Source organism: Balaenoptera borealis (assembly GCF_965194805.1).
Source record: "Balaenoptera borealis genome assembly, chromosome: 8".
NCBI lineage: Eukaryota > Metazoa > Chordata > Mammalia > Artiodactyla > Balaenopteridae > Balaenoptera > Balaenoptera borealis.
In genome coordinates this window covers 99,957,000-99,984,795 of record NC_138865.1, presented here as the reverse complement: position 1 = coordinate 99,984,795, position 27,796 = coordinate 99,957,000, and the positions used below count along the sequence as shown (strand labels likewise).

At 38.6% G+C, this 27,796-nt stretch overlaps 1 protein-coding gene across 1 annotated transcript in view; it reads left to right on the top strand.

Annotated features, from left to right (window-relative positions):
• The first annotated feature begins 266 nt into the window (after positions 1-266).
• The window catches only part of SVEP1 (sushi, von Willebrand factor type A, EGF and pentraxin domain containing 1), a 196,040-nt gene continuing 168,510 nt past the window's right edge, over positions 267-27,796 (top strand). Inside the window, exon 1 of the mRNA XM_082403710.1 lies at positions 267-1,276. Coding sequence (XP_082259836.1) covers positions 740-1,276 — 537 coding nt within the window. The 5' untranslated portion in view covers positions 267-739. The remainder of the gene's footprint in view (positions 1,277-27,796) is intronic.

The following is a 27,796-nucleotide window of genomic DNA, read 5'->3' as shown; positions in this document are numbered from 1 at the left end:
AAAGTCAAATAAACATCCACTTGGTGAGGGCTTTGAGGAACCGGAGGGGGAAAAAGAGACACAAAAGGTGAGCAAGCAGTTTTCAAAGGATGCTTTCAACTCCCTGGCCAGTCCGTGTGTTTCCTCTACGAAGTGTTTCCAATTACTGTGGCACTCTCGGTATCTGGATCCATCTCCAGTGAATTCCTCTGCAGCTCCTGCCAGACATATGGGATCAATCAGGGCTTCGGCGCTGGTGCGCTTGCTGCGGGAATGTTGACAGCCTGACAGACGCGGGGTTCTGGTGTCATGGAATCTCCGAGAGTCTTTGGCTTGAACTCGGGAGGAGAATGAGAAGGGGGAGGAGAGAGATAGAGGCAGAGATAGAGGAAGGAGAGGGGAGAGGGAGAGAGAGAGATAGGAGGGAGAGAAGGAGGGAAGCGGGAGATTTTTCTTGACTGCCCCCTTTCCTTCAAACATTTTATAGGCTTCAGGGAGAGCGAGGAGGAGGAGAGAGGGGAGAGAAAAGACGAGAGCGAGAGGGGTAGCGAGCGCGCGCCGTTCCATCCCTTGTCCCCGGGCTGCCGGAGGAGGTTGGACTCTGTCCCCAGTGTCAGATGAGAGGGCGCTGAGGCTCGCGGCCGCCGTCCCGTGCCCCGCGCCCCGCGCCGCGCACGCCCCTCGGCGAGCCCGGCGGCTGAGCATCTCTCCGCGCCGGGCCGACGCCTGCGCCCCGGGCGGCCGCTCCGTCTCCAGCGCAATGTGGGCGCGCCTGGCCTTTTGTTGCTGGGGTCTGGCGCTCGTTTCGGGCTGGGCGACCTTTCAGCAGCTGTCTCCGTCTCGCAATTTCAGCTTCCGCCTCTTCCCCGAGGCCGCACCCGAGACCCCGGGGCGGCTGCCCGCGCCGCCCGCGCCCGGCGAGGACGCGGCGGCGGCGGAGAGCAAAGTGGAGCGGCTGGGCCAGGCTTTCCGGCGACGCGTGCGGCGGCTGCGGGAGCTCAGCGAGCGCCTGGAGCTTGTCTTCCTGGTGGACGAGTCGTCCAGCGTGGGCCAAGCCAACTTCCTCAGCGAGCTCAAGTTCGTCCGTAAGCTGCTGTCCGACTTCCCCGTGGTGCCCACGGCCACGCGCGTGGCCATCGTGACCTTCTCGTCCAAGAACAACGTGGTGCCGCGCGTCGATTACATCTCCTCCCGCCGCGCGCACCAGCACAAGTGCGCGCTGCTCAGCCGCGAGATCCCGGCCATCACCTACCGCGGTGGCGGCACCTACACCAAGGGCGCCTTCCAGCAAGCCGCGGTAAGGTGCCCGCCCCTCCCGGCCCCGGCCCCGGCCCCAGCCCGCGCCCCGGCCCTGCCCACCCCCCGCTGCCTGTCCGGCTCAAAGCCGGGCTCAGCCTAGGGCAAGCCACAGCACCCTGAGTCAAGCGTCCCCATCCCCAAAGTCAGAATCATACCTACCCTTCTATTGTTGGTGGGTGGGGTCCCTTGGGATGTTGGATTTTAAAGGCTTAAGAAGATGTCAGACTCCTTATTAAGTGGTCTTTGAGGACCCTCTTAGGAAGAGGTCCTTGAGATGCTCTTCACAATTCACGCTCGTAGGGACAAACCATGGCCAAACTGGAACAGGTGAGTACGTTTTATGAAGTGTCTCTAAAGGTAAGAGGTGAAGTGACCTGAACATTTCCCCAATTCTCTGGTACGTGATTTTATGCTTTCAACATGAATTTCGTTGCTCTGAGTCCTTTACAAGATTCTTAGCACCTGGAAGAGGAAGTCAGTTTAAGATTCTGGACTTTTACTTTTCCAAAATTTAACTTTTTCTGATTACAATGTGACACATATTCAGTTGAAGAAAATTTGGAGCATATAGAAATGTCAGACACATGATAGCAAGCCAATTTTTGTGAAATGAATGAAATCAGAGGAGGAAAAGGGGGGGGGGAAGAAGCCTCTAATCCCATCACCCTTATAAAGCCACTGTTTACATGTTGTTGAACATTTGCCCAGGATGCACATCTGCACATACTTTAAACCAAACTGGTGTCTTGCTCTTTTGTAGCCTACATTTTTCATTTGTTATATCCTGAAATGATCTACATCATTATATATGTAGTATAATATAGTTATTATATACCTACCTAACTCGCATACTAGTCTAATGGGTGCATATACTATGATCTATTTTACCTGTCACCAGTTGTTGGACACTTAGGTTTTTCTTGTCATGGTAAACACAAATATTTATGGACCCCTTTGATTACTTCTGTAGGAAGAATTTCTGTACAGTTGCTGAATTAAAGATACAGACATTTGTAAACTACTTGATACATATTTCCAGTTCTCCCTTGGAGGCTTGTATAGATTTACATTCCCACCAGCAGAGTTATCACAGCAGTAAGTTTGCCACATGGTCACCAATAACATGCACTCATATTTTTAATGTCTTTGCCAATTTGGTAGGTGAATAGAGGTATCATTTTAGCAAATTCAATTGTTTTAGTTTTACTGGGGAATGAACATTTTCTGATACATTTACTGGGCATTTGTATTTTTCCTTTGATAATTACCTGGTCATAATTTTTGCCCATTTTGCAATTATGGTGTGTGTTTGTTGGTTTATTTTAATGATTTGTAAAAGCTCTTTACATAGTAAGACTGGTAACTCTTTTTCATACATGCTGCAAATGTTTCTCCAGTTCACTGCCTTTTACTTTTCTTTATCACAGTGTTGTTAGATGGATGATTTAAATTTGTATATAGCCAAATCCATCAAACTTTGTCTTTAAGATCCTACATTTGCTTATATTCTTAGAATGGCTTTCTCATTTCCCAAATCAGAGAAATATTTTCCCATCTAACAGTTTTATCTATCAGGAGCTTGTTTTAGTGTATGGTATGACAAAGATGTCTAACTTTATTTTTTAATAAATAGTTAACCAGTTGTCCCAGCATCATTTGTTTACTAGCCATTCATCCTTTTCCAATTTAATTGAATGCCACTTTTATCATACACTAAAAGCTTATGGGTATTTGATCTCCTCCTGGCTTTCTATGAATTTTTTATTATCCTGGATGATAGGATAGTCCATCCTATTATCTATCTATTATTTTTAAGCTTTCAAAAAGTAATTTAATTATTATAACCTTACAATATATTTAAATATCTGGTAATGCAAATTCTCCTTTTTCTTATCTTTTCTCTTTAAATCAGTTCTTATATATTTATAACTTAATATGAATTTTTAATTCACTTTCACATATTCCAAATGAAACCAGCCAGGATTTTGATTTCAATATAGAAAATATAGAATTAAATTGGGGATTATTTACATTTTATAATAATAGTCCTTCCAAGTCAAAAATATGGTATGTCCATTTATAACCAGTTCTTTTTGTATCCTTCAGTAAAGTCGTAGATTTCTAGTAATTAAGTCCTGCATATATTTTTCAAATTTAGACCTAAATGTATTCTATTCAATACTGCTATCATGAATAGCATCTTTTCAAATTAAATTTTAAACGTTTAAAATTTTACTTTTTAAAAATTTTAAAAATTTTATTGAAGTATAGTCAATTTACAGTGTTGTGTTAATTTCTGCTGTACATCAAAGTGACTTATATACAAAGTTATACATATATATCCTTTTTCATATTTTTTGCATTATGGTTTATCACAAGATATTGAATATAGTTCCCTGTGCTATACAGTAGGACCTCGTTGTTTATCCATCCTATATATACTAGTTTGCATTTGCTAATTGCAAACTCCCAATCCTTCCCTTCCCCACTCCCCCTCCCCCTCAGCAACCACAGTCTGTTCTCTATGTCTGTGAGTCTGTTTCTGTTTCATAGATATGTTCATTTGTGTTGTATTTTAGATTCCACATATAAGTGATGTCACATGGTATTTGTCTTTCTCTTTCTGACTTCGCTTAGTATGATAATCTCTAGGTCCATCCATGTTGCCGCAAATGGCATTATTTCATTCTTTTTTATGGCTGAGTAATAGTCCATCTATTTAGGTCTTATTCCCACTTTTTGATTGGGTTGTTTGTTTTTTTGTTATTGAGTAGTATGAGCTGTTAGACAATTATTCTTTTTTTAAATTAATTAATTAATTAATTAATTTATGTCTGTGTTGGGTCTTCATTTCTGTGCAAGGGCTTTCTCTAGTTGTGGCAAGCGGGGGCCACTCTTCATCGTGGTGCACGGACCTCTCACTATCGCGGCCTCTCTTGTTGCAGAGCACAGGCTCCAGACGCGCAGGCTCAGTAATTTTGGCTCACGGGCCCAGCTGTTCCGCGGCATGTGGGATCTTCCCAGACCAGGGCTCGAACCCGTGTCCCCTGCATTGGCAGGCAGATTCTCAACCACTGCGCCACCAGGGAAGCCCCTAGACAATTATTCTTGATGTAAAGAAACGTTGATTTTTTAAACATGACTTATGTATCTGAATTCTTGTCAAAGTCTCTTTGATTCATTTTTTAAAAATACATTTTATTTTACTGATAGTGTTTATTGTAGAAGATCAAATAATCAGAAAATTTTTCTGTAAATACACTGTAATATTTTGGTGCATATCCTTCTTTTTGCAGTTGTCAAGGTAGTAGGTATGTTTTCATACGTATATCATGCATAAATAATGTTTACTCAAAAAAGGATTGTATTGTATGTTCTCGTCTTTAACTTGACTTTTCCATCATATTTTGCAGTCTTCTTTTCATAATAAGAAATACACTTCTACTTTATCATTTTTCATGGTCACACAGTATTCCATTACAGGATGTGCTTTTATTTTTATCACGTAATTACCTATTATTGTATATTTAGGCTGTTACAGACAATACTGTGTGAGCAAATCTTTGCTCATATTTCTAATAATTTCCTTAATACAAATTTCTGAAGTGGTAGGTATTATTCCTTCAAAGAGGATGCCTATTTTTTAAGGCCTTTGATACGTGTGCCAAGTGGCTCTGTAGAAAATGGGTACCAAATTGCATGCCTACATGTAGTGCCTGGGTCCGTATATAGGACACGGCCAACACAGGTTAGTATCATTTGAACATGACACTCCTAATTTATATGTGAAAAGTAGAATCCTATTTTTTTTTTTTTTTTTTTTGGCTGCGTTGGGTCTTCGTTGCTGCGCGTGGGCTTTTCTGTAGTTGCGGTGAGCAGGGGCTACTCTTCATTGCTGTGCGTGGGCTTCTCATTGCAGTGGCTTCTCTTGCTGCAGAGCACGGGCTCTAGGCACGTGGGCTTCAGTAGTTGTGGCACATGGGCTCAGTAGTTGTGGCTTGTGGGTTCTAGAGCGCAGGCTCAGTAGTTGTGGCTCAGGGGCTTAGTTGCTCCGTGGCATGTGGGATCTTCCTAGACCAGGATCAAACCTATGTCCCCTGCATTGGCAGGCGGATTCTTAACCACTGTGCCACCAGAGAACTCCCTAGAATCCCATTTTATATTGCATTTCCTCACTAGTGAGGCTGAACACCTTTTTCATGTACTGTTGGCCATATATAGCTCTTTTTTTGAATACCTCTTAAAATATTTTGGGATTATTATCCATTTTTCATTTGAGGGTGCTTCTTTTTCTTAGTGATTTGTAAATGCATTTTAAATATTAATGATATTAACCCTCCTGCTGCCAAGTCTGCGGCAAGTATTTTTTTCTCTGTGTTTCACTTGCCTTTGAATTTTGTTTATGATGCTAGCATCTACCATTTTATCAATCTGTTGAATCTACTTTTAATTTGTGCTTTTTTTCCCTTTCCTATGAAGTTTGAAAGGCTTTTGGCTTTAAGAGACAAAAGAACTCCCTAAAGATATCCTCTCTTAATTGAAGTAGTTACGCCAGGCAGGGTTCAGTTTTGTAGACTCAGTCCTCTGTTGGCCTCCACTCCGAGTTCTCATGAGGTCCCAGAGGCTGGCCTTATTCCTCATGTCACTGCCCACTCCATCAGGGAAGAAGCCCTCTGCATCAGGGAAAAACTTGCCATAGACCAGCTCCTCTGTTTGGCTTGGCCAGGTCTGCCCAGGGCCTCTCAGTACTGTTGATCCAAATCAGTTCAATGGGTAATGAGTTGAGTATGAACTGCTTTCCTCAAGACCTACTCTGTCTTCAGCTTTCTCCTTCCAAATACTACATCCTGTCTTGGAAAGTGGAATTGCCAATAGGGGTCCCAGTGCCTTTCTTCAGTCTGGGTCCGTTTGTAATCTAACAAGCAGAAATTTCTCAAAAGTTTGTTTTAACTGAACTTTCCCTTTATTTTCCTTTTCTCATTTTGGTTGGGTTATGAGAAGGTACAGCAGAGGGTCAGCTGGACTCAGTTCCTGTCTAACCTGGAAACCTACATGTCTGTATTGTAACTTTGCCAAGCCTCTGATGAGTATGCTTAGGTATAATTAAAATATGATATTTATGGAGAAAGTTGATAGAAGATGACCGCTGTTTAGAAATGGCATTAGTAGAAGTTTGAATGGGAATTTTGGCAAAGAGATCAAGCAAGCCTGTTTTATCACAGGATTAGTTTGAAAATGATAAACTGTGTGGTTCTGTTTGGAAATTTAGACATTTCTTCATGGATGAAACAGTTCATCAGATTCCCATGTGTGCGTAGAATGGTAATATTGGAACTGATTGTGATCTGGCCTTTATGTGAAACTGAAAATCATGGGGACATTTTTGAGGTTACTCATTACTTTCCCCAGAAAACTGAGTTTTTCAAACCTTTTCCATTTGACACTGAATGACCTCACAGCTGTCCACAGCCACAAACACAGGCAGACAAATATGCAAACACATAGATACACACTTGCAAGTACATGGCTACCCCCCCCCCCCCAATTCAGACATCTTCTCCTCTTATGTAAAATTTCAAGATAGAGAATTTCCTTTACCAACGTGAAATTTGCTGTTATCTCTCAGCACATATGATTGACGAAACAAAAAGGGTAACAGTGTTGCTTCATTTTTTATAGGGTGTCAGAATTGTACCGCTTGATGGGGGGAGTATATGCACAGACACACTTTATTTGAATGGATGAACTGCAGTGTAGATGTTTTCTTTTGGGGCACCATCCCCGACTGTCATCAAAGAGTATAGGGCAAAAGCAGTGAAATCTGTAGTTAGTACAGTTCCCTCCAGAGACACAATCAATAGAATGGGGGAAAGATTTAGCACCTTGAACTTAATTACATGAAAGCCTTTGACAAAACAAACGAAAAGCTCTTCAGCTTTTCCTTTCCAAGAGATGACTTTCACAGTGACCTTTCTTTTGGTTTTTCTCCCTGCCATGTATTTATAAATTGCCTTTCCTAAAGTGCATATTTTGGATTGGCCCCTCTATGAATGCAGAACTCTTCAACTCCTAAGCATTTCACATCATAATAAAATCAGAGCCCCTCATCCCACTTCACTTTTGCTAAATCTCTCTTACACAAACATAGCATGGAGCTTCCTTTGGAAAAAACTACTGCTTTCTTTATTGTTCCAGAGTTCCAGAAATATGATCCGATGGTGGGGAACGTGCTGCCTTGCCAAAAATCTGAGCTTTAGGTGTGGCCCGAAGACTGGGAAGAGACAGGTGGAGACTCTTCCTAGCTTCAAGGGAAGGGCATCGTCGTTATGTGTCCTCGCTGCTACACGTTCACACCTTTACCTTTTAAGTGTTCTGATAAAACCTGGAGTTGTGTGAGATGCCACCAGATTAAAACCCTGATGAATAAAATTAAGGCTATTTTATTTCTATACAATGAGCCAATAATAGCCTATGCAGCAGTCTTTCTGATGGCCCAGATGCTGAAGGAATAAGCAAAGTTTGGGTTCTCCTTCCCTGTTGGAAGAGGTAGAGGGGAGTCATACAATCTGCAGTGGATTCAGCTGTTCCAAACTCAGAGCATGATTTAGATGTCAAGAATTACTCACCGTTGAAGGAGCTAAGTTCTTTTTTGATGCTGGAAAGATGATCTTTCTACATACACCTCTGGAAGTGTTCTCTCTTTTGTGCTTCTTAAACTTTAAAACAATTCTCATGTTGCCTTGGTCTTCTGTAGGCAGTTCTTTTGTAATCCCATCTGTCCTTTAGAAGTGTGAATGAAGGAATGAATGAATGAATGAATCCTCAGTGCAGAAAATAGATCCAGACCTCTTGTATATTTCCCAGGCAAAGATGGTACTGAAATTTATTTGGAGAGAGAGCAAATAATTGTCAAATATTGAATTCTAATTTCTTCTTAGTCTGGTATCTGTGTATTTTATTTATTAGTTTTGTTATGCCCAGCATACAGGACACTGTGATATGTATTAAGAGGGTGCACGTATGCTACTGTTAAAGACACTTATCCCTGTTGGCTGCCAGTATTATATGATGTTTGGTTGAAATCCATCATGAGGGTACTTGGTCAAAGACGGACTGCTTAAACACAGAGGAATGGCAGACTGCTCTGTCCTACTTCACTTCTGTGGTCAGAGGATAGAAAAGCCTTCCCCAGTGTCCTCTTGGTACAATGTGCTAGAGAGGATTTCTCTTAACAGCAACCATGAAGTAGAATTATTAAATGTATTCATTCTTGACCAGATACACCTTTAATTTGTAAAGTGATCTGTGATTTATGAAGCACTTTCATGTTATGATTTTCCAGAATCAAGTTTTACAGAAAAGGCCTGGATACTAGGAGAGGTTAGGTAACTAAATGGTACTCACAGGGCTGAATAAATGCCAAAGGTAGAGTCAATCCAGTGTCCGAATTGTCATCTGGTCTTTCTCCTCCCCACCGCCCCTCACCCCACCCACATCTTACTGTATTACCTCCATTTGTTGAGTTGTATCAAAAGCCAGGGAGAAGTAGGGAATTCCATCTCCAGAGCTTCTAAAGGGTTACATAAGATATAATGCCAATCTAACCCAGAAGACAAAAACCATGGCTTTAAGGCCACAGTCATTCCATGGGTGCTTTTCAATTGGCCCTTAATGTGTGTGATATATATATGGCCTATGTGTGTGTGTGCAGGTGCATATATATGTGTGTGTGTGTGTATGTATTTGTGTATTTTAAAATATATATGTATAGTTAATGTATGTTTTAATTTTGGCAGGCATTTTAAAATCAGGAGATAGCATTTTTTAAAAATCTGAGTTTGGGGCTTACTTTTTTTTTTTTTAACATCTTTATTGGAGTATAATTGCTTTACAATGGTGTGCCAGTTTCCGCCCTACAACAAAGTGAATCAGCTATACATTTACATATATCCCCATATCTCCTCCCTCTTGTGTCTCCCTCCCACCCTCCCTATCCCACCCCTCTAGGTGATCTAGAGAGACCGAGCTGATCTCCCTGTGCTATGCGGCTGCTTCCCACTAGCTATCTGTTTTACATTTGGTAGTGTGTATATGTCCATGTGGGGCCTACTCTTGACAGATCGGGGTGTGTAACAATTCTGGGTGTGATTTCTCTCAACTCCTCAGCATCCCCACCTGGCACTTAGAGTTTCATTTTGTGATCCTTGATTGTGTTCCACGCTCTAACAGGGACCAATCATTGGCAGAGCCTGAGATAGTATAAGCCCTTCTAGTTTGTCCTCTGAGCTTCCTTTTTAACCCAATATATTAGCTAAGATTAAATTTAGCTGGATGTAGTAGAAAAATCTAAAGTACCACTAGCTTAAACATGATAAACAGTTGTGTCTCTCTCAAATTAAGTCTTGAGTAGAAAAGTCAGAGCTAATATGGCAGCTGTCTGATGTCTTCAGGGACCCAGAGTCCTCTCTTTCAGACCTCTGTTCTATCATCTTCGGGTCACCTCATGGTCCAAGATAGCTGTTGGAGCTCCTACCATCAGGGGCTCATTCCAGGAGGCAAGAAAGGATAAAGACAGTCATATTGCTGTTTAAGAAGACTCTGTAGCAATTCACACAATAGTTCCACGTAGATCTCACTGAGGGGGACTTGGTCTATATCCCATCCTTAGTTTTACAGAGTTTTGTTACTGAAGAGGAAGGAGAGTGTGGATACTGAGGAAGTGATGAGTGGTCTTTACCAAACCAGTGTGTCAGGAAGAGTGTATGTCTAACCAGAGAAACATCTGGAAATCCCATTTCATTTCTTCCTCAAATGGCCCAGCTCAAGATGGAAGAGTCAGGCCTTGCCTAACTAAAAAATACCTTTGTCCTTGTGCTAGATCATGCTTTTGTTTTAGAAAAACTATCAAAGTTCCTGAGCAATCTATTTAAATTTTGGCAACAGAAACTTCCTATGTTAGTTTCCCAGAAGCTTCTAAATAATATGGCATTCACTCCCAAATAAAAGATTATACTGAGAGTGATGGGGGGAAAAAATGCATCCCACAAAATATAATCAATATTTTATTATCAGTTAGTAAATCCAAATGAACCTTTCTCAGGAAAACATGGTTCTTCTTTGGCTCTTCAGAGGAAGCTGTCAGGTTAAGAGACTTCTACATTAAAAGGAATTTCCTGTTCTGTATTATCTCTGCTTTTCCCGTAGATTTTTAACACTATTCTCTAAATCTCCCCCGGCCATATGAAGAATGTATTTCTGGCATAGAATCTGCTTACATACAGTAACCTGCTTTGGTTTGGAGGCCAATTGTGGATAGGAAACATTCTGTGAGATGTTGTAGCCCATGAATGTTGTTACAACACTTCATTTGAAATGAATGGTAGTGAGAAGGAACTGAGATATGCAGTGCGTTAGTAGGTGCATTTTCTTATCAATCTTGATGAAAAGATTTTTTAAATAGTCATCTTCTTTGCTATCTGCCTTTGTCATTAGGTCATTCAACCAGTTGCGTTTTATTTGTGTAAAGTGTCAAGCAATAACAGTGTTTCAAATTCAGAGCATTCTTTCTTTCTAGTTGCAGTGAACCTGAAAACTATAAACTTGAGGAGCGAGTCTAGTTGCTACATATGTTGCAATAGTGATGGCTACCTTGTTTTGTGTGAATAGATGTCATTCAAAATTAAGGACAAAACTTCCTGCAAGAGTAATAGAGAAAAAAATTTTAAAGAAAGTTCTTAGCAGGGTTTATTACAAAGATTGAATCATTTACAGAGTAAAATCAGTTTACTTAGTAAATTTACTTAGTCATTTACTAAGTAGAGTCCAAGTTGGATATTTTTCCAGGTGTAAGTTACCGCTAGAGTGTATAAAATATATTTTGAGGTACGTGAGTTCAATGCACTATTTTCTTAATTCCCTCTGAAACGCTCCTGATAGCCTTCATTGTTTAATGCCCATCCTACTGCACCTGGTTATAGGATATACTGGTTGCTAATGTAAAATATAGTTTTATAAAATATCAAAGGTGATCTTTAAAATGTATATATGTGTATATGGTTAAAATACATACACTTCTAATTTTCTCAGATATGAACTCTCTCAAATTTCCACTAGTTCCACCTCCAAACTTACATGCATCTGTATTTAACCATACTTCCTCACCTTTATTAGAGTAAGGGTCTCTTCCCGCAGCCAAGGAAGACCTTCTACCGAATATTTCTCCTTCTTTCTTCTATCTTCAAGGTCTTCCTCTTAATAGCCTCCTTTCTCTTAATGTAGAGCATTCACAATACATCTGTGTATTTAAAATTGGGAGCATGTTTCCAGAATAATATGGTAAATTGTCAGTATGTTTGCAGTCTTAAAAGTATAAATAGTAAAACTAAATTACCCATCAAGGAGCGTCTCATAAGAAATAATACAAGAAACACACAAAGATTCCTGTAAAAGGATGTTCATCCCATCATTCCTTGGAATAGGAATTTAGAAACAATTTGGCTATGGTTTGGGAGGGCTTAATAAATGACACCTTTCTTCACCTCTTCTGAGTACTAAATCGGTTGAATTATAATACAACAGAGAAGTCAGGTGGAGAATCAAGCATGCCCGCATCTCCTGCTTAATGCAGGCTTAGGTGCACAGCAACCTAATACTGAATCTCTAAATTAGATTGACTTGCATCCCCCGGAACAGGCAGTGCTGGGCACATGGAGCCTATCTCTATAAACCACAGACGGGCAGCCCAAGGCCAAAGAAAAGGGGAGAGGGAGGAGATGAGGAAGCCTTCCTCCCCAGGGGCAGGGTGAGAATGGGGGTGTCGGGGGACCAGAGGATAACTCTGATGGCTGACACTCCACCCAGAAACTAGAGGCAGCAACAACCAAGTTCCAAGGTTAACAAAATAAAAACACATCCACAGTGAAATATATTCAGTAAAATCATATCTTTAAAGACTATTTAATGACATCGTAAATTGGCCAAATAGCATATTAAATGAGCCAAAACTCTCTGTGTGTTTACCATCACTGTATAAAACTGTATATATAAAAGTCCAATTTCATAAAATATATGCACTCAGGAAAACAACTGGGAAGAAAAATTTCAAAATGTTAACAGTAGTTATCTATAGGCAGTATATTTACCTGTTTAAATAAATCCATTTCTTCTGCCTTTGAAAATCTAGTTATAACGAACATGTATTATTTACTAGGAAGTGAAATATTATTGCTCACCTGGGTACAGATGATTGAAGACATGCCTTTGGGGCATCTGGAGGCATAGCCTGAAGCGGTTGGTCTCAAGTATAAAATCCTTTTGAATCTCAGCTTTTATCTAAATTGTCATGAGAACTTTGTATACTATCCCACAAAACAGCTCTGCTTTAAGAAATAAAATAATGCTTTAGCTGATTATCAGGAAATCGAGGTGAAACAATTCCAACTTTTTTTTTTTTTTCCCCCCGAATGCCAAATGCTGTTGTACGGAGTCCATCAGGACTGGAGAATTGTCCTGGGTTGAAAGCACTGACCCTACAGATCCTCTTATGCCCTCCAGCTGTCCCTTTCCTCCCTCCTAGCGTCACATTGCGTCTTGAGGATCCAAACTCCCATAAAAATCTGCACGCAGATGACAGTGGTTGTTTCACCACTTGGCAAGCTCCCTGTGGGTATTCATTCAGGAGAGGAGCCCTGATGGCTGGCCACAGTGTGACACAGAGGAGAGCATTGAGGCTGCAGATGGTGGAAACAACTGACTCCATCACCTTGCTGAGAGGCTGGGGAACGTGACCTTCCTTTGGCTGCTCGCACGTGGAGAGGGAGGCCGACCCACTGCCCTGTCAGTCCCTCTTACTCTCACTGATCAAAGACATTCTCATAGCAGAAAGGTATTCTCTAACCCGTTAATATCGTCACACGTACATGAAATAATTGCCTCAAAGGACCCATTTTCCACAATCCATTCTTCTCTAGCTCTCAAGGTTCATTTTGTTTTGCGTGTGTGCTTTTTGTCCTGTGCGGAAACAGGCAGCCTATTTGCCTGCTGTTGTTGGTGGAGAGGGTTCAGGCACATTCAGCTGTGTTGTTTGATAGTGTATTTTGATAATGGTACCTCTGTCAACTTGGCTCACTCATCTTGACCTGCACCAATCAAGTCATATCTGCAAATAAGCCCTCATTGTCTTAACCCTATTTTATAGGCTTTACCTTTCCAGATGAATCTGCAGTTGACTTAGAAAAAGTTAAGCAATTTTTATTTGCTTGTTTGTGTTTTTCACAGCACTGTTTCTAGCCAAGATTTCTCTCTTTTTAGTCACAATTTCCTTCAAAATATGCATGCTTGGCTTTTAAATGTTGCTCCCAAAGTGGTGATTTCAGGCAGTTATTGTTGGAAGTTTCTAGCAATAAAGATACCAAAGTTTAGGCTATTTGTAGCTAATCAGTAGTAAAAATCTGCATTTTAAGTACTCATCGGCAGCAGGGCGTGATGTAGGACTTTCACTGTGGTCTCAGATTTGGCACTGGGACCTGTGGCTTAAACTAATGAGCGCTGAATATTCCACATTTTAAAGAGCGCCACCAACAACTTTGATACATTCCCTCAGAGGAAATGGACGGATACTGTGCAGAGTGGGCCCTACACCATCAGCCGTCCCGCTCAGCCCCCGCCTGGCACCCTACTCTAGTTTATACCATCAGAGGGCTGAGAAACAAGGGAAAAACTGAGACCCAGAAACAGAGCAGGCATTGGGATCTTTGCCTTTGGGGAGAGCAGAGTTCCTACTGAAAGGCTGATCTCTCCTGGCCCTCGTAGAGGACTCTCCCCTTCCAACAGCTAAGTGAAGGGGAGACCAGCATTCTCTGTACTGGTTGGAAATTTACTTGGGCAGAAGCCTTGATCTGCTCCTGTGCCGATTGAATGGAGACAAAGCAAGCCAGAGACAGAGCCAGTGTCTCCGTTTGGGCTCTGCCTGAAGCGGAACTGAGATGAGGATTCGAGTGCAAGTAGCTTGTTTGGGAGGTAAACAAACCTAGTAAACATTGCTAGGAGAGTCAGGATGTGAGACGGGAAGGGAACCAACAATTACAGGAAAGGTAATTTGTGCTTAATCCCACTAGGAGCCGGGGGTGGAATTCAAGCCTTTGAATGAGCACAGCAGAGAGGGATCTGGGGGCATTTATAGACCTACTCTCATCAGTCACTGTTGAGGGCCGCTCTCTGGAGAGCATTAATTCTCTGCCACTCTCACCTCCCCTGCAAGTGAATAGAGTGGTCTCCAAAGGAAGCCCTCAGACAAAGAGATACAGATGCTGGGATATGGGCCGGGGGCGTTATTGACAGGGGCGAGTGTTGCAGGCAGAAAGGGGCCTCAGAGGAACAGCCTGCCCTGCTAACATTTGGCAAAGCAAGGGTGCGTGACTTTTCCATAGGGGAAAGAGAACAAGGAAAAGAACTGGGCTTGCGTCACTTTATTGCCTGCTAAACAGACAACTGGCATAGGGAGAAGTTACTGGGTGTACTACCAGAGGTGGGATCTGAACATGGGCCAGAGATTGTCAGTCCACAAACACAGGAAGCACCAATGACTTTTTCTCTATCACCTTTCACTTTTTCCTCTTTTGAAATTTCCTGTTTCTCCTGTGGTTTCAAGGTATGAGGCCCAATATCAGAATCTAGGGGGCAGAGGTAGCTGAAGTCCCAGCACTACAGTTCTTTTCGGAAATTTTGCAGAGTAATCTGTATTCACCTATTTGATATTTTCCCAAATGTGGGGAAATACTGGCGGGAGTTACCTAATTATGTTGGGAAATTACAGGGAAACATGGTACATACTCTTTTGTAGCACTTGTTGTCTGGGTGATGTCTGTCTACCCTCTGCTTGTTGAGGACAGAGATCACATCTTATTTGACTTTATATCTCCTGTAGGACCTAGAAAATGATATTTATTATAACCTTAGTATTCAATATTTTTAACTTTAGTATATCAAAGATAGTATTGTGCTTCTATGATTTCTAACTAAAACAAGGATGGCTGTGACATCTTCTTAAAGGAATATCCAGTGGATGCTTGGCTTCTTAAATGATAGGTTATAATAATTTTAGCAAATTCACCCTTTAGACCACTTTTCCCAGGGGAGAAATATAAAGTGCTGAGTAGAATCTTAGGCGTGAATTCTTACCTTTTTCCCCTAAATCTGGTCCAGGAGGCAAACCCCACAGCACCTCTAGAGAGAACATCCAATGAGTTCAAAAGAGAACGTGCAGGCATCTGAGGTTTTAAATTCATGTCTTCTCTCCATATCACTGTCAGCACCGCCCTTTAACCACTTCTGTAATGGCATCCTCACAACAGGACAGGTTCAAGTGGTTCTTTTTCTGTTCCTCTACCTGGGGCATCATCACCCCCTTCTCGGCTCAGGTGGAATTGTATGGGTTTTGGTTATAGAGTCATAATTTTCCCTAATCCCCTGACGTATCTTGTCAGCCTTCACAAATATGATGACTTATTTTCATTCACCACTTCAAATGAAATATTGGTTTCATTGTCATTGGTTTACCTACTTGATGGATATATTCTAGCAACACGTTAAAAGTTTCTTTTACGAATAATGGTAGTGAGTAACTGCTAATTGTCAGGTCCCACACTAAGTACTCCCCCTATATGAATTCATTAAACCCTTGCAACAGAAAAGTGTCCTCAGTTAGGTTGTTATTATTATTTCCCGAGTACGGATGAGGAAACTGAGACACAGAGAACGTAAGTAACTTGACCGAAGTGACACTGCTGATAAGTCAAGGTGTACTGGATTTCAAATCCAGGCAGTCTGGGCCAAAGTCTAAACTTTTAACCCCCATGTAATACTGCCTCTGTGCTCTATTAGAGGATCCAGTAAGCGCAAGACCCACTGATACATACTCAGCAATGAAGTTCATTGCAAAGACGAGGCAGAGAGGGCAGCCGTGAGGGGGACTTGAGTATGTGGGTGCCCACGCAGAAGACCAAGTAGAACAGACACAGGACTAAGAGGAGGGAACATTTGGGGAATGTCATTTGAGTGGACACTCTGTAAAGCATCTGATAATCCCAAGTGATGATCTTTAGCCCCCATCCCCTTCACCCCCACTCAGTACAGGGAATTGCCTCTCAGATGCCATTTTTTAAAAATTTATTTTATTGAAGTGTAGTTGATTTACAATGTTGTATTAATTTCTGCTGTACAGCGAAGTGATTCAGTTATGCATATATATACCTTCTTTTCATATTCTTTTCCATTATGGCTTATTACAGGACATGGAATACAGTTCCCTGTGCTATACAGTAGGACCTTGTTGTTTATGCCATTTTTATACAGTATAATTACACTGGCCAGCGTCTCCCACCTCGGGTATCTTAACAGATGTCTCCACCAATCCTTGCAGAGACCAAGCCACTGAAGCAGTGGGAGATTGTATCTCCTGTTTGCAACACATCTGCCTCTGTCCTCTTTATTTATCTACTTTTCTGAGTTTTTCAGTTCCTCTAATCCAAGGTCAACACTCAGCCTCACATCTTTTGTTGAAATGAAAATGTGACTCAAGCAAAATTACTATTTTTTAGTCCTAGGTACTTCTCGTCCATGTCTCAAAATGTCATACAGTGTAAACTTAAGTTTATAAATTTACATGCCAAACCTCGGTATAAAACTTGGTCTTCCAACTAAATTCAGTTTATCCTGATCTGGGATACTCAGTGTTCCCCTGCATCATAACATTCCTGTTTTTATATATGCCACTCCATTTCACAAAAGAAAAATATCTCCATTATGGCTATTTTAGTATTTTCTTCAGATAAGAAAATCTCACTTTAGCAATCGGCTCCATGATCCTCAATGCTTAGAAAAATCTTTCTTCAAGTACCTTAGGTAATGAACTAGATTCATTTATATATCCAGTGCATATTTAAGGAACACTGTCACTGTTCTAGGTGTAAGCATGTATTTAAATGATAAGAATTGTTTAATTCACTAGAGACTGTATTATAGTAATTTTAAAAGTCAGCATGTTTGAATGATGATGGATGTAAATATTACTACAGTCATTGATTGATAATTTAAGTATATACATATAATAAGTCTTCTAATCTGTGCAAACTCAACCCTAAATTGTTTGGGGTCTAATTTCAGTTTTTTTAAAAAACATGATACACAGAATCTTTTGCCCTATAATGGCAATTAATATAGTCATTCATAGAAACTAAAATACAAAACAAAACAAAGGAAACAAAAGGAAAACAAAATAAACTTCCAAGTGTCATTTATTTGGAATGCTAATAAATGTCACAATTAAATGTGGTTTTTGATAAATTTAGGATAATTATAACAACATACACAATAAGTTCATGAACTGAGAACCTCCACTCAACCTCCACCCTCTTTGAATCTCCCCTGTGTCAGTACACTTGATTTGAAATACATCCGGCTTTTTGAAAAGTTGTGTTGTTCCTGAATCCCAAATATTTACAATATAATGGTTAGATTCTCTGTGTCTTGTATATTCTAAACTCCTGCTAAACTTTTCCTTCAGAGTTACTATTGAAATACCTGGTAAGAAGACATAGTTTCTTTCCTGACAGCTTTGAATCATCAATAATGTGTTTCTCTACCAAACATAAAACAGATAGCTAGTGGGAAGCAGCCGCATAGCACAGGGAGATCAGCTCGGTGCTTTGTGACCACCTAGAGGGGTGGGATAGGGAGGGTGGGAGGGAGAAGCAAGAGGGAGGAGATATGGGGATATATGTATATGTATAACTGATTCACTTTGTTATAAAGCAGAAACTAACACACCATTGTAAAGCAATTATACTCCAATAAAGATGTTAAAAAAAATAATAATATAAATAAATAAATACAAAGAAAAAAAAATAATGTGTTTCTACTTTCTCAGTTATATTTTTACACTTGAATTCTTCCAGTCTATACACCATGTTTCCTAACATTTGGTGCTTTTTTGGAAGGACAGTTTGACCTGATAAGTTTCCAAAGCAGTTTTTCTGCTGGATAAGTCTAGGCATAGCATTAAATTCTTCCCTTCTGTTGTAGCTCATTTCTTCTGTGGTCCATGTCAATCAACAACCATTTTCCCCAAGAGCCACACCCATCCTCCTTCTCAATCGTTTGCCCACCTGTAGAGGTTGTCCCATTCTGGATGGACTGAGGGTGGTGATCCAGTAGTTGAGATGGATCATTTATATTCTGTCTCCTGGAAATTTGGACTCAGGCACAGAGAGCTCTGAGAGAGTAGAATTTTTTTCCCAGTGGGTAGGGAATAGAGGTAGGACTATACAAGGGAACCAGAGGAATCCCATCAGTGTGAGGAGGAGTTTGCATGTGTTTCTTTAAAAATAACTTTTGCTTCTTTTCCTTATTTAAATAATAGACCAATTAATAGTTTTAGGTGAAACAAAAATATAACTATTCTAGTTTTTGTTTTTTACTCTTTTTTTCTATGTGTGAGTACATATATAATTATGTATAAATATGTAGTAAAAGTATGTTTTTTAAGTTTTATTTTTAAAGCTTCATATTGAAAATTTCCCCATACAATAAAATTCTCCTGAAATTACCCTTCAAGTTTATCACAATTGAATTTTTAAATATTACCAGTCAGTTGTCGCTACAGAACTTTGCAATTAAAACATTTACCCTTGTGCGTACCTCTTTCTCAACATCTCTCAGTATTTCCTTTTTATTTAATTCTGTTTCATCGGAAATTTTTGGATTATTCATTTCCATTCCTTGCCTCATCATATTAGCTAGACTTTCCACATAGAAGTGATGGGACAGTCTAGCTTTGTTATTAAATTTAATGAGACTGTTTCAAGCATGTTTTTGCCCATTGGTTTACAATAGCTCTTTCTGTCATATTAAGGAAGTGCCCCTGTATTCTTTGCCTAAGTCATTTGTAAAACCGTATACTGATACCCAAGTATCATTTGAGGTTACTTTCTCCTTTGACCACTTGATGTGAAGCACCTGAGCAGACTCCCTAATACCTTTGACTTTATGGGCTGCTACTCGGTCATACTGTATAGACATTTAACATGTTAGCTGAAATCATTTTATAAATGGATTGATAACAATATTAATCATAAATTTGAATTTTATTTTATTATTTTGTTGTAAATTAGCAGTTTGAGTGACATGTCGTTTAGCCTTCTTTCATTGTCATTTGGATTCCGATGACTTCACTTTTTGCTCTCCAGATTTTCTTTATTCCTGGCATGTTTCTAGAACGGATGGTGGAACTTGGCATTATTGGAAGACTGTTTGGTCTTTTGCATGTTTATTCTGTTGTTTTTTTACAGTCTGGATTAAGTCTGCTACTCATCAACTCCCGTGCACATCATTTCCCAATTTGATGTACTGTTCCAGTGGGTCCACTTCAGAATGTTTTGTGTCTTGTGTTTAATAACTAAAGCATGTACGTGGGTGGAGAAACTCTGTGACCATAAATCTGAGATTAAGTTTTTTTTCGACCCTCTGGTTCTTTTCTGATTTGGCTAGACTGTAAAAAATAGCCCAAATGTTACTCAAGCCAACATTCTTTTTTCATTCTAGAATTTCAGTCTAGAAAGCCTGAGTAAATGCTTAAAATAAATAAGACATACTAAATATAATTGATTTGATATTACAATATAAATAGGAAAGCTGAGTTACTGCAGAATACTCTTTCCAGTTGTACTTTTGTCATTGTTTTACTTCTTGCTTGTTTGTTTTTAGTGAATGTTTCTGTTGTATCATCAAGTAGTACGATTAAAAATCCCTAGCACAATGCTTGGTATATAATAGAAGCTCAATATAGGTTTGGTGAAATAAGTTTAAATATAACATTTATAAGATTTTTTCATTTCACAATTGCATAACGAGATTACTGCAACAAAAGTTTTGGCCTAGAATTTATTAGTTTATTCTGCATGTTGGACACATATCTAATGAAAATTAAGGCATTTACTTGTTTATTCTTTCATCCACTTATTTCATAGTTATTTTTTGATCTTCACTAGAATAAAAATATGAGTCAACCTTGCCATTGAGTATCTTGCTAGCTTGGGATATGGCCAGATATGTAAGTGTCAACTATAAGTATGATGGGGTTGGTGTGTAGTGGGGGGCATTGAGGTGGATTTAATACTTGGGAAAGTTTCAATGAGGAGATGAACTTTGATCTGGATTTTGAAGAACTGGTAAAAGTGGAGGTAGACATAGTGGGAGATAAGAAAGAGTTGTTAATTTCCAGGTAGAGCAAACAGAAGGAAAGCATGGTGTGTTTCAAAACCTCTGAATAGAATGGTGTAGGGAGCATATGGTGTAAGAAGTAGGTTGGGGAAGTAGGAGATAGGGATGGAATAAGGGATGTGACTGGAAGTGTTATTTAGGACGAGGTGATAAAAGGGCTTGTAAAGAAATTTAGGCTTTATTTTGTAGATGGAGGGGAAATCGTGGAAATTTTAAACATGATTAGATCAGTATTTCAGAAAGATAAGTTGGATGGCAGGTCAGACAATGGATTTGAAAGAAGAGCAGCTTCAGCTAGAGATGCTTAAAACAACTGGTGTTTTTCAATAATCCAGACAGAACCAATATCCTGTACCTAAACCAAGGCTGGGGCAATACAATCGTGAGACTCGTAGATAGTTCAGAGGTGAAATGTATAGGTCTGGATCGGTTACTGAAGGTGATAGATTAGAAAGAAGGCATCAGATTACTACGAGATTGCAGATTTATAAGGTGGGATAGATTATGGTACCATAGTTGACCTGTTTTAAAAACAGAACGAAGGAAACCTTACTTGTGCATGGTGAGGATAAATTGAGTTTGAGGGACATATGGCACATTTAGGCAGAGGTGTCCACTGGGCTGCTGGAACTTCACATTGGGAGTTTGAGTTTATTTGGCATAGATTTAGGAGTCATTAGTTTATAGGTGAGACTCAAAGTTCTGAGTTCACGTGACGTTTCGTAGAGGAAGAATAGATGAAGGAGAAAGAGAAAATTTGGAAATGATATAAAAGGACAAAATAGAGGTAAATAAAACCCTGTAAATATACTACCAAGAGATAGTCAACATTTTGAGGTACATGCTGTTAGTCATACTCATACACACGTGCACATACATGTAGTATTGAATACATTTACACACACATGCACACTAATGTAAAAAAATCATTGTTTTTGGTTACCTACTTTTTACATTTAATATTATTCAGTATTATTATTATAAGGATATTTCATGATTGCCCTGTAATTTATTTAACCAGTAACCTATTGTTGCAATTTTATATTGTTTCCATTTTCTATTTTACAAATTATTCTAGGATATTCATCCTTTTGATCACTTTTTATGTGTATCCATGGTTATTTCCTTAAGATATTCTTAGATGTAGAATTGTAGTTCAAATCACATGAAATTTTTGAGGCTATGGTCACTTTGTCACACTGCACTCCCAAATATTAACAGTCCAGGTGGCATTTCCAGTAGAGGTAACTGTTTCCCCACATATTTTACAACTTTTACCTTAAAAAAAAAACTTTGACCATTTGAGAAGTGAAAAAATAGTATTTCTATTATTGAACTTACATTATTTTGGTTGTTAGTGAAGTTAAATGTTTTTCATATTTTCTGACAAATAGAATTCCTTTTTTTTTGTCTTTGTTTTGTTCAAACATCTATGTTTCTGTTGTTTTTCTCATTCTTTTCCTTTAGAGATATGTAAGAGTTCTTTATATTTTAAGGACCTTAATACTCTATTTGACAAGCATGATGAATATATTTTCCAGTTTGTCCCTTGCTTTCTAATTTTGATTTTTTGAGACAGAGCAGAAACTTTAAGGAATGCAGTACTAATTATGGTTTTGTCTTATTGCCGTGGCTAGAAATTGCAAAAGGATTTTAAGTAAGAGTGAAAATACTTAGAATTGCTGATTTGCTCCTTATCTAATTGGGAATTATGCTGAGTCTTCACAGTTGAGCATGATTTTGCAGTGTTGCTTTGAGATAGATACTCTATCATATTACTGAGTATCTTTTTATTTCTAATTTTCATTCATAAAAAAGCAAAACTTAATTTTATTGAATGCCTTTTTAGTACTTGGATTATTATTTTCTTTTAATTGGCACAACGATTGTGTTGTGTTATAGCAAAAGACAATTTTAATCTACTTTTGCATATGAGGAATGAACCTTATTGAATAAAGGAGAAAGATTTTTGGATCTTATTTTTTTATTTAGATTCACATTATTTTTATTTTTTATTGAAATATGGTTGATTTACAGTGTTTCAGGTGTACAGCAAAGTGATTCAGTTTTATATATATATATATATATATATATATATATATATATATATATATATATTTATTCTTTTTCAGATTCTTTTCCATTATAGGTTATTACAAGATATTGAATATAGTTCCCTGTGCTATACAGTAGGACCTTGTTGTTCACCGATTTTGTATATAGTCGTTTGTATCTGCTAGTCCCAAACTCGTAATTTATTCTTCCCCCCTTTCCACTTTGGTAACCATAAGTTTGTTTTCTATGTCTGTGAGTCTATTTCTGTTTTGTAAATAAGTTCATTTGTATCATTTTTTTAGATTTCACATGTAAGTGATATCGTATGATATTTGTCTTTCTCTGTTTTGAATATCATTTGAATTCAGTTTGGGAGTATTTATTTGGGATTGTGCATTTATGTTTATAAATGAGGTTAGTCAGCAGCTTTTTACTATAAATTTGTACTAATAAACTTTTTAAGTTTGGATTTCTGACATTTTATCTCACTACCACCAAGGTGTATTTCTGTCTTTCATTGCCTTTTTGGTTTCCTGGAATTTTTTCTTCTTATCCAGTCCCTCTCCTCCTGCACATCTCTGTTTTCTTCTTAGCCTGCTCTCTTTCTGTGGCTTTCAGTTTCTGTTTTCATAGACGCTATGGCTTTCTAAATCCTAGTGATGCAAGTACCATTCTATTGCATTACTTTCTTCTTATTTCAGTATTAAATTCTGTATTCTTCCAAATCTTCAAGTTGATTTTGCAGTTCTTGAGTTGACAGAATATTTTTATGGGCCTGCTTAGACTTTCTGTGTTTTTCCCTCCAGGGACAAGGCTATATCTAGTTTGATCTGCATGGTCCAGTATGGTAGACACTAGCTAGATGTGGCTATTTAAATTTAAATTAATTAAAATTACACATAGTTATGAATTCACTTCCTTAGTTGCAATAGCTTCCTTTCATGTGTTCAGTAGCCACATGTGCCTAGAGGCTACTCTATTGAACAGAGCAGATAACATGTCACTTATCACAGAAAGTTCTATTGGACAATGCTTACTTAGACCCTCTGTTTCCAGACACAGTGTGTGGTTTATTTTTAACCCTCTTCACTGATCACTTGGGTAGGTTTTCGATTTGTTTTATCAATAATAATAATAGCAAATGTTATAGCCATGTATTCCAACACTAATTTTACCCACTTGTTGATTGTTTGCTGCAAACACTTTCACTGGATATACCATTTCATTCATGGGTGAGGAAAAAGGAAGACACAAAACTCCTATCTGGCTTCTTTGAAATTTTTTTGCTAAATAAAGTAAAGATAGAATGTAAGGTACAGATAAAGTTTAGGAATTCACTGTGAAAAACAGAACTAAATCCTAGAAAGCATTTATTATGTGCACTTACCATAGGTAAATAAAACACTGAAATGGTGATGAGAAATGAAGTAAACAAAGGACTGAAAGGAAAACAAAACTGGCTGAGAAGCTAAAGGGAATAAAGAGAAAACTGTGTGAAACAAAGAAGTATTGTAAAAAGAAAAATAAATGCAATGCCAGGATTAATTCTCTTTTTTTTAAGGTGACAATTTTTAGGCGATTTTTAAGGTGCTTTTTTTTTTTTTTTAAATTAATTAATTAATTTATTTATTATTTTTGGCTGTGTTGGGTCTTCGTTTCTGTGCGAGGGCTTTCTCTAGTTGTGGCAAGCGGGGGCCACTCTTCATCGCGGTGCGCGGGCCTCTCACTATCGTGGTCTCTCTTGTTGCGGAGCACAGGCTCCAGACGCGCAGGCTCAGTAGTTGTGGCTCACGGGCCTAGTTGCTCTGCAGCATGTGGGATCTTCCCAGACCAGGGCTCAAACCCGTGTCCCCTGCATTGGCAGGCAGACTCTCAACCACTGCGCCACCAGGGAAGCCCTAAGGTGCTTTTTTTAAATAGGAACTATAGTCGATTTACAATGTTGTGTTAGTTTCTGGTATACAACAAAGTGATTCTGTTATATATCTATTCTTTTTCAGATTCTCTTCCATTATAGGTTATTACAAGTTGTTGAATATAGTTCCCTGTGCTATACAGTAGGTCCTTGTTGTTTATCTGTTTTATATATAGTAGTGTGTATATTTTAATCCCAAACTCCTAATTTATCCCTTCCCCCCTCCCCTTTGGTAACCATAAGTTTGTTTTCTATGTGTGTGAGTCTGTTTCTGTTTTGTAAATAAATACATTTGTATCATGTTTTTAGATCCCACATATAAGTGATATCATATGGTATTTGTCTTTCTCTGTCTCCTTACTTCACTTAGTATATAATCTCTAGGTCCAGGATTAATTCTTAATTGGAAGTAGAAGGGAAGAGAAACACTGTGTAAAACCAGTGATATGGAAGAAAAGCTTGAGACATTTCCACCCAATTCGGAAGGAAGTAGAATGAGATAAAAATGAAAAAAGAATAGAATATGTCCAGAAAATGATGAACCAACAGATGAATATATATATATATATTCATCTGAATATATAAGAATATGAATATATTCTTTTCCCAGATATACTAGTCACAAATGTAAAGCAATAAACATTCCTTGAACTGAAGAATATTTGAGTATTCAAATTAAAAATATTAACTAAATAGCAGATGAAGCTTGGTGAAATTTTGGAATTTGAAGAATGAGGAAAGTATTACAAGTAGCTTATTGTGTCTCTTTTTAAATTGAAGTATAGTTGATTTACAATGTTGTATTAATTTCTGCTGTGCAGCAAAACTATTCAGTTATACATATATATATACATATTCTTTTAAAAATTCTTTTCCATTATGGTTTATCACAGGATATTGAATATACTTCCCTGTGCTATTCAGTAGGACCTTGTTGTTTATCCATTCTATATATAATGGTTTGCATCTGCTAACCCCAAACTTCCAGTCCATCCCTCCCCCACCCCTCATCCCCCTTGGCAACCACAAGTCTGTTCTCTGTGTCTGTGAGTCTGTTTCTGTTTCATAGATAGGTTCACTTGTGTTGTATTTTAGATTCCACATATAAGTGATATCCTGTGGTATTTGTCTTTCTCTTTCTGACTTACTTTGCTTAGTATGATAATCTCTTGGTCCATCCATGTTGCTACAAATGGCATTATTTCATTCTTTTTTATGGCTGAGTAGTATTCCATTGTATGTGATATATACACACCACATCTTCTTTGTCCATTCATCTATTGATGGACATTTAGATTGTTTCCATGTCTTGGCTATTGTAGATAGTGCTGCTGTGAAGATACGGATGCATGTATCTTTTTGAATTATAGTTTTGTCTGGAAATATGCCCAGGAGTGGGATTGCTTGATCATATGGCAACTCTATTTTTAGTTTTTTGAGGAATATCCATACTGTTTTCCATAGTGGCTGTACCAACTTACATTCCCTATGGTGAATTGTTTGTACTTAATGTTCCCTAACATGAAAAAAAACATTTGTGGGAAACAAGTTGAAACACTGGCATAATTCACTAGTTTTCTGCCTCCTGGAGGAAAGTGGCTCTGATAGAGTCACAATAGGTATCAGTTCACAAAATCAAAAATGTTAAAAGATGACTTATGAGTTTCTGTAGTTACTATCCTCATTCGAAGTTGTCCACAGTGGGTAATTGCAGCTAAGGTTGTGCTGAGGTTGGTATTATATCTACATGTAGTTTAATTAATGGAGCCCAAGGGCAAATATTGTCCCTATGTCAGCTTTCTTGTAACCTCTGTTTTTCTTTCAAGATCATTTTTCAAAACAGTTCCCTTGTGGCCTGACTTGGAGGGTGTGGGGAGGGGGATTGCAGTCTTGTGTAATGGTGATGGATCTCGGGTGTTAGAACAATGTTACACAACCCTGCATTTTTATCATTCTAATGACTCTTACTGGACAAGGGGAGCTTACTCCTCTGCCAGATATTTATACAAGCTAATCAGAGGCTTGATGCAATACAGATGGTGATAACCTTTTGCTATACAAAGTTCATGTCAAGTTTTTTGTTGGCCACAAAGGGTTTGCCTCATTCAGTATTCTGGACCAAAAAATTCTATTTCTTAAATGCCTTTCAAAGGATTGCAGATGATGTAAACTATTTCAGGAACAGTAAGAGGAGAATCAAGAGTTGGTCCTCTACCACATTCCACCAACATTACCACAGCTCTATTTACTTCTTAGATCTGTGGGATGAAAAAAATGTTTTTATTGAATTATGTTCTTATTCAAGTATGATGAAGCACAGAGATTGGGGGAGGGGGGTAGATTATTTTCAGTAAATTATCCATTCCCTGCTCTATCCTTAAAGTGCATTCCAAACCCAGATCTTGTGTAATTCTTTGCTTGGACTACTAGTCCTGCTATTCTTCTTACTATTTTAAGCTTAATATATTGTCTTGCCAACAGATATAATGGTTCCTGTAAATACTCAGTAGTTCTCTGCAAGAAGAGAAGAAAAATAGAATCACAGCTTAAAGTGTTTTGTACATAATGAGTAGTACAACCAGAAATCTCTGCAAATCCTAACCTGGATGTTAAGGAATGTTATTGACAGGAGTGAAGATTAATATTCCAAAATGGTATTTGTTTGTGTCTGAAGGACAATAAAGGCACAAAAAGAAAACTTAATCTTTTTTTGTGCAAAACTATACAACATACAGCACACACACACATTCTGTATATTCCCACTGCTCACTTAAGACCAACATACTCAAGCAACTCTCCAGTGTATCCTAGAGTTTATCCGCTCTAGATTTCTAGATGTGGAATTGCTGGATCAAATGGTTAGATAGAAAAAAAAAATTAATGAAGAATTTGATAAGCTGACTCTCAAGCTCAATTGGAAAGGAGAATGTTCAAGGTTAACTACAAACATTTTAAAAGAGAAAATAAAAGGATGTTAGAGTTTCCCTACCAGATATGAAAAAAAATACTATGACGGTATGGTAACCAAACTATGTGGCGTTGGCCATGAATCAGCAAGTAAGTCAGTAAAACAGAATGAAGAGACTTTAACCAGGGAAGAAAATTGCTTATGAAGTTGGATAAAAGTAAAGGGAGTATCTATTTCACATCAAAGAAAAATGTATGGATTTAATAATTTTTAAAAAACAGAAGTATTAAAGAAAATAATATTTTAATAGACTTGGGGAGGGGAAGCTTTCTAAAGCAGTATACAAGAAGAGAGAGAGATAAGGG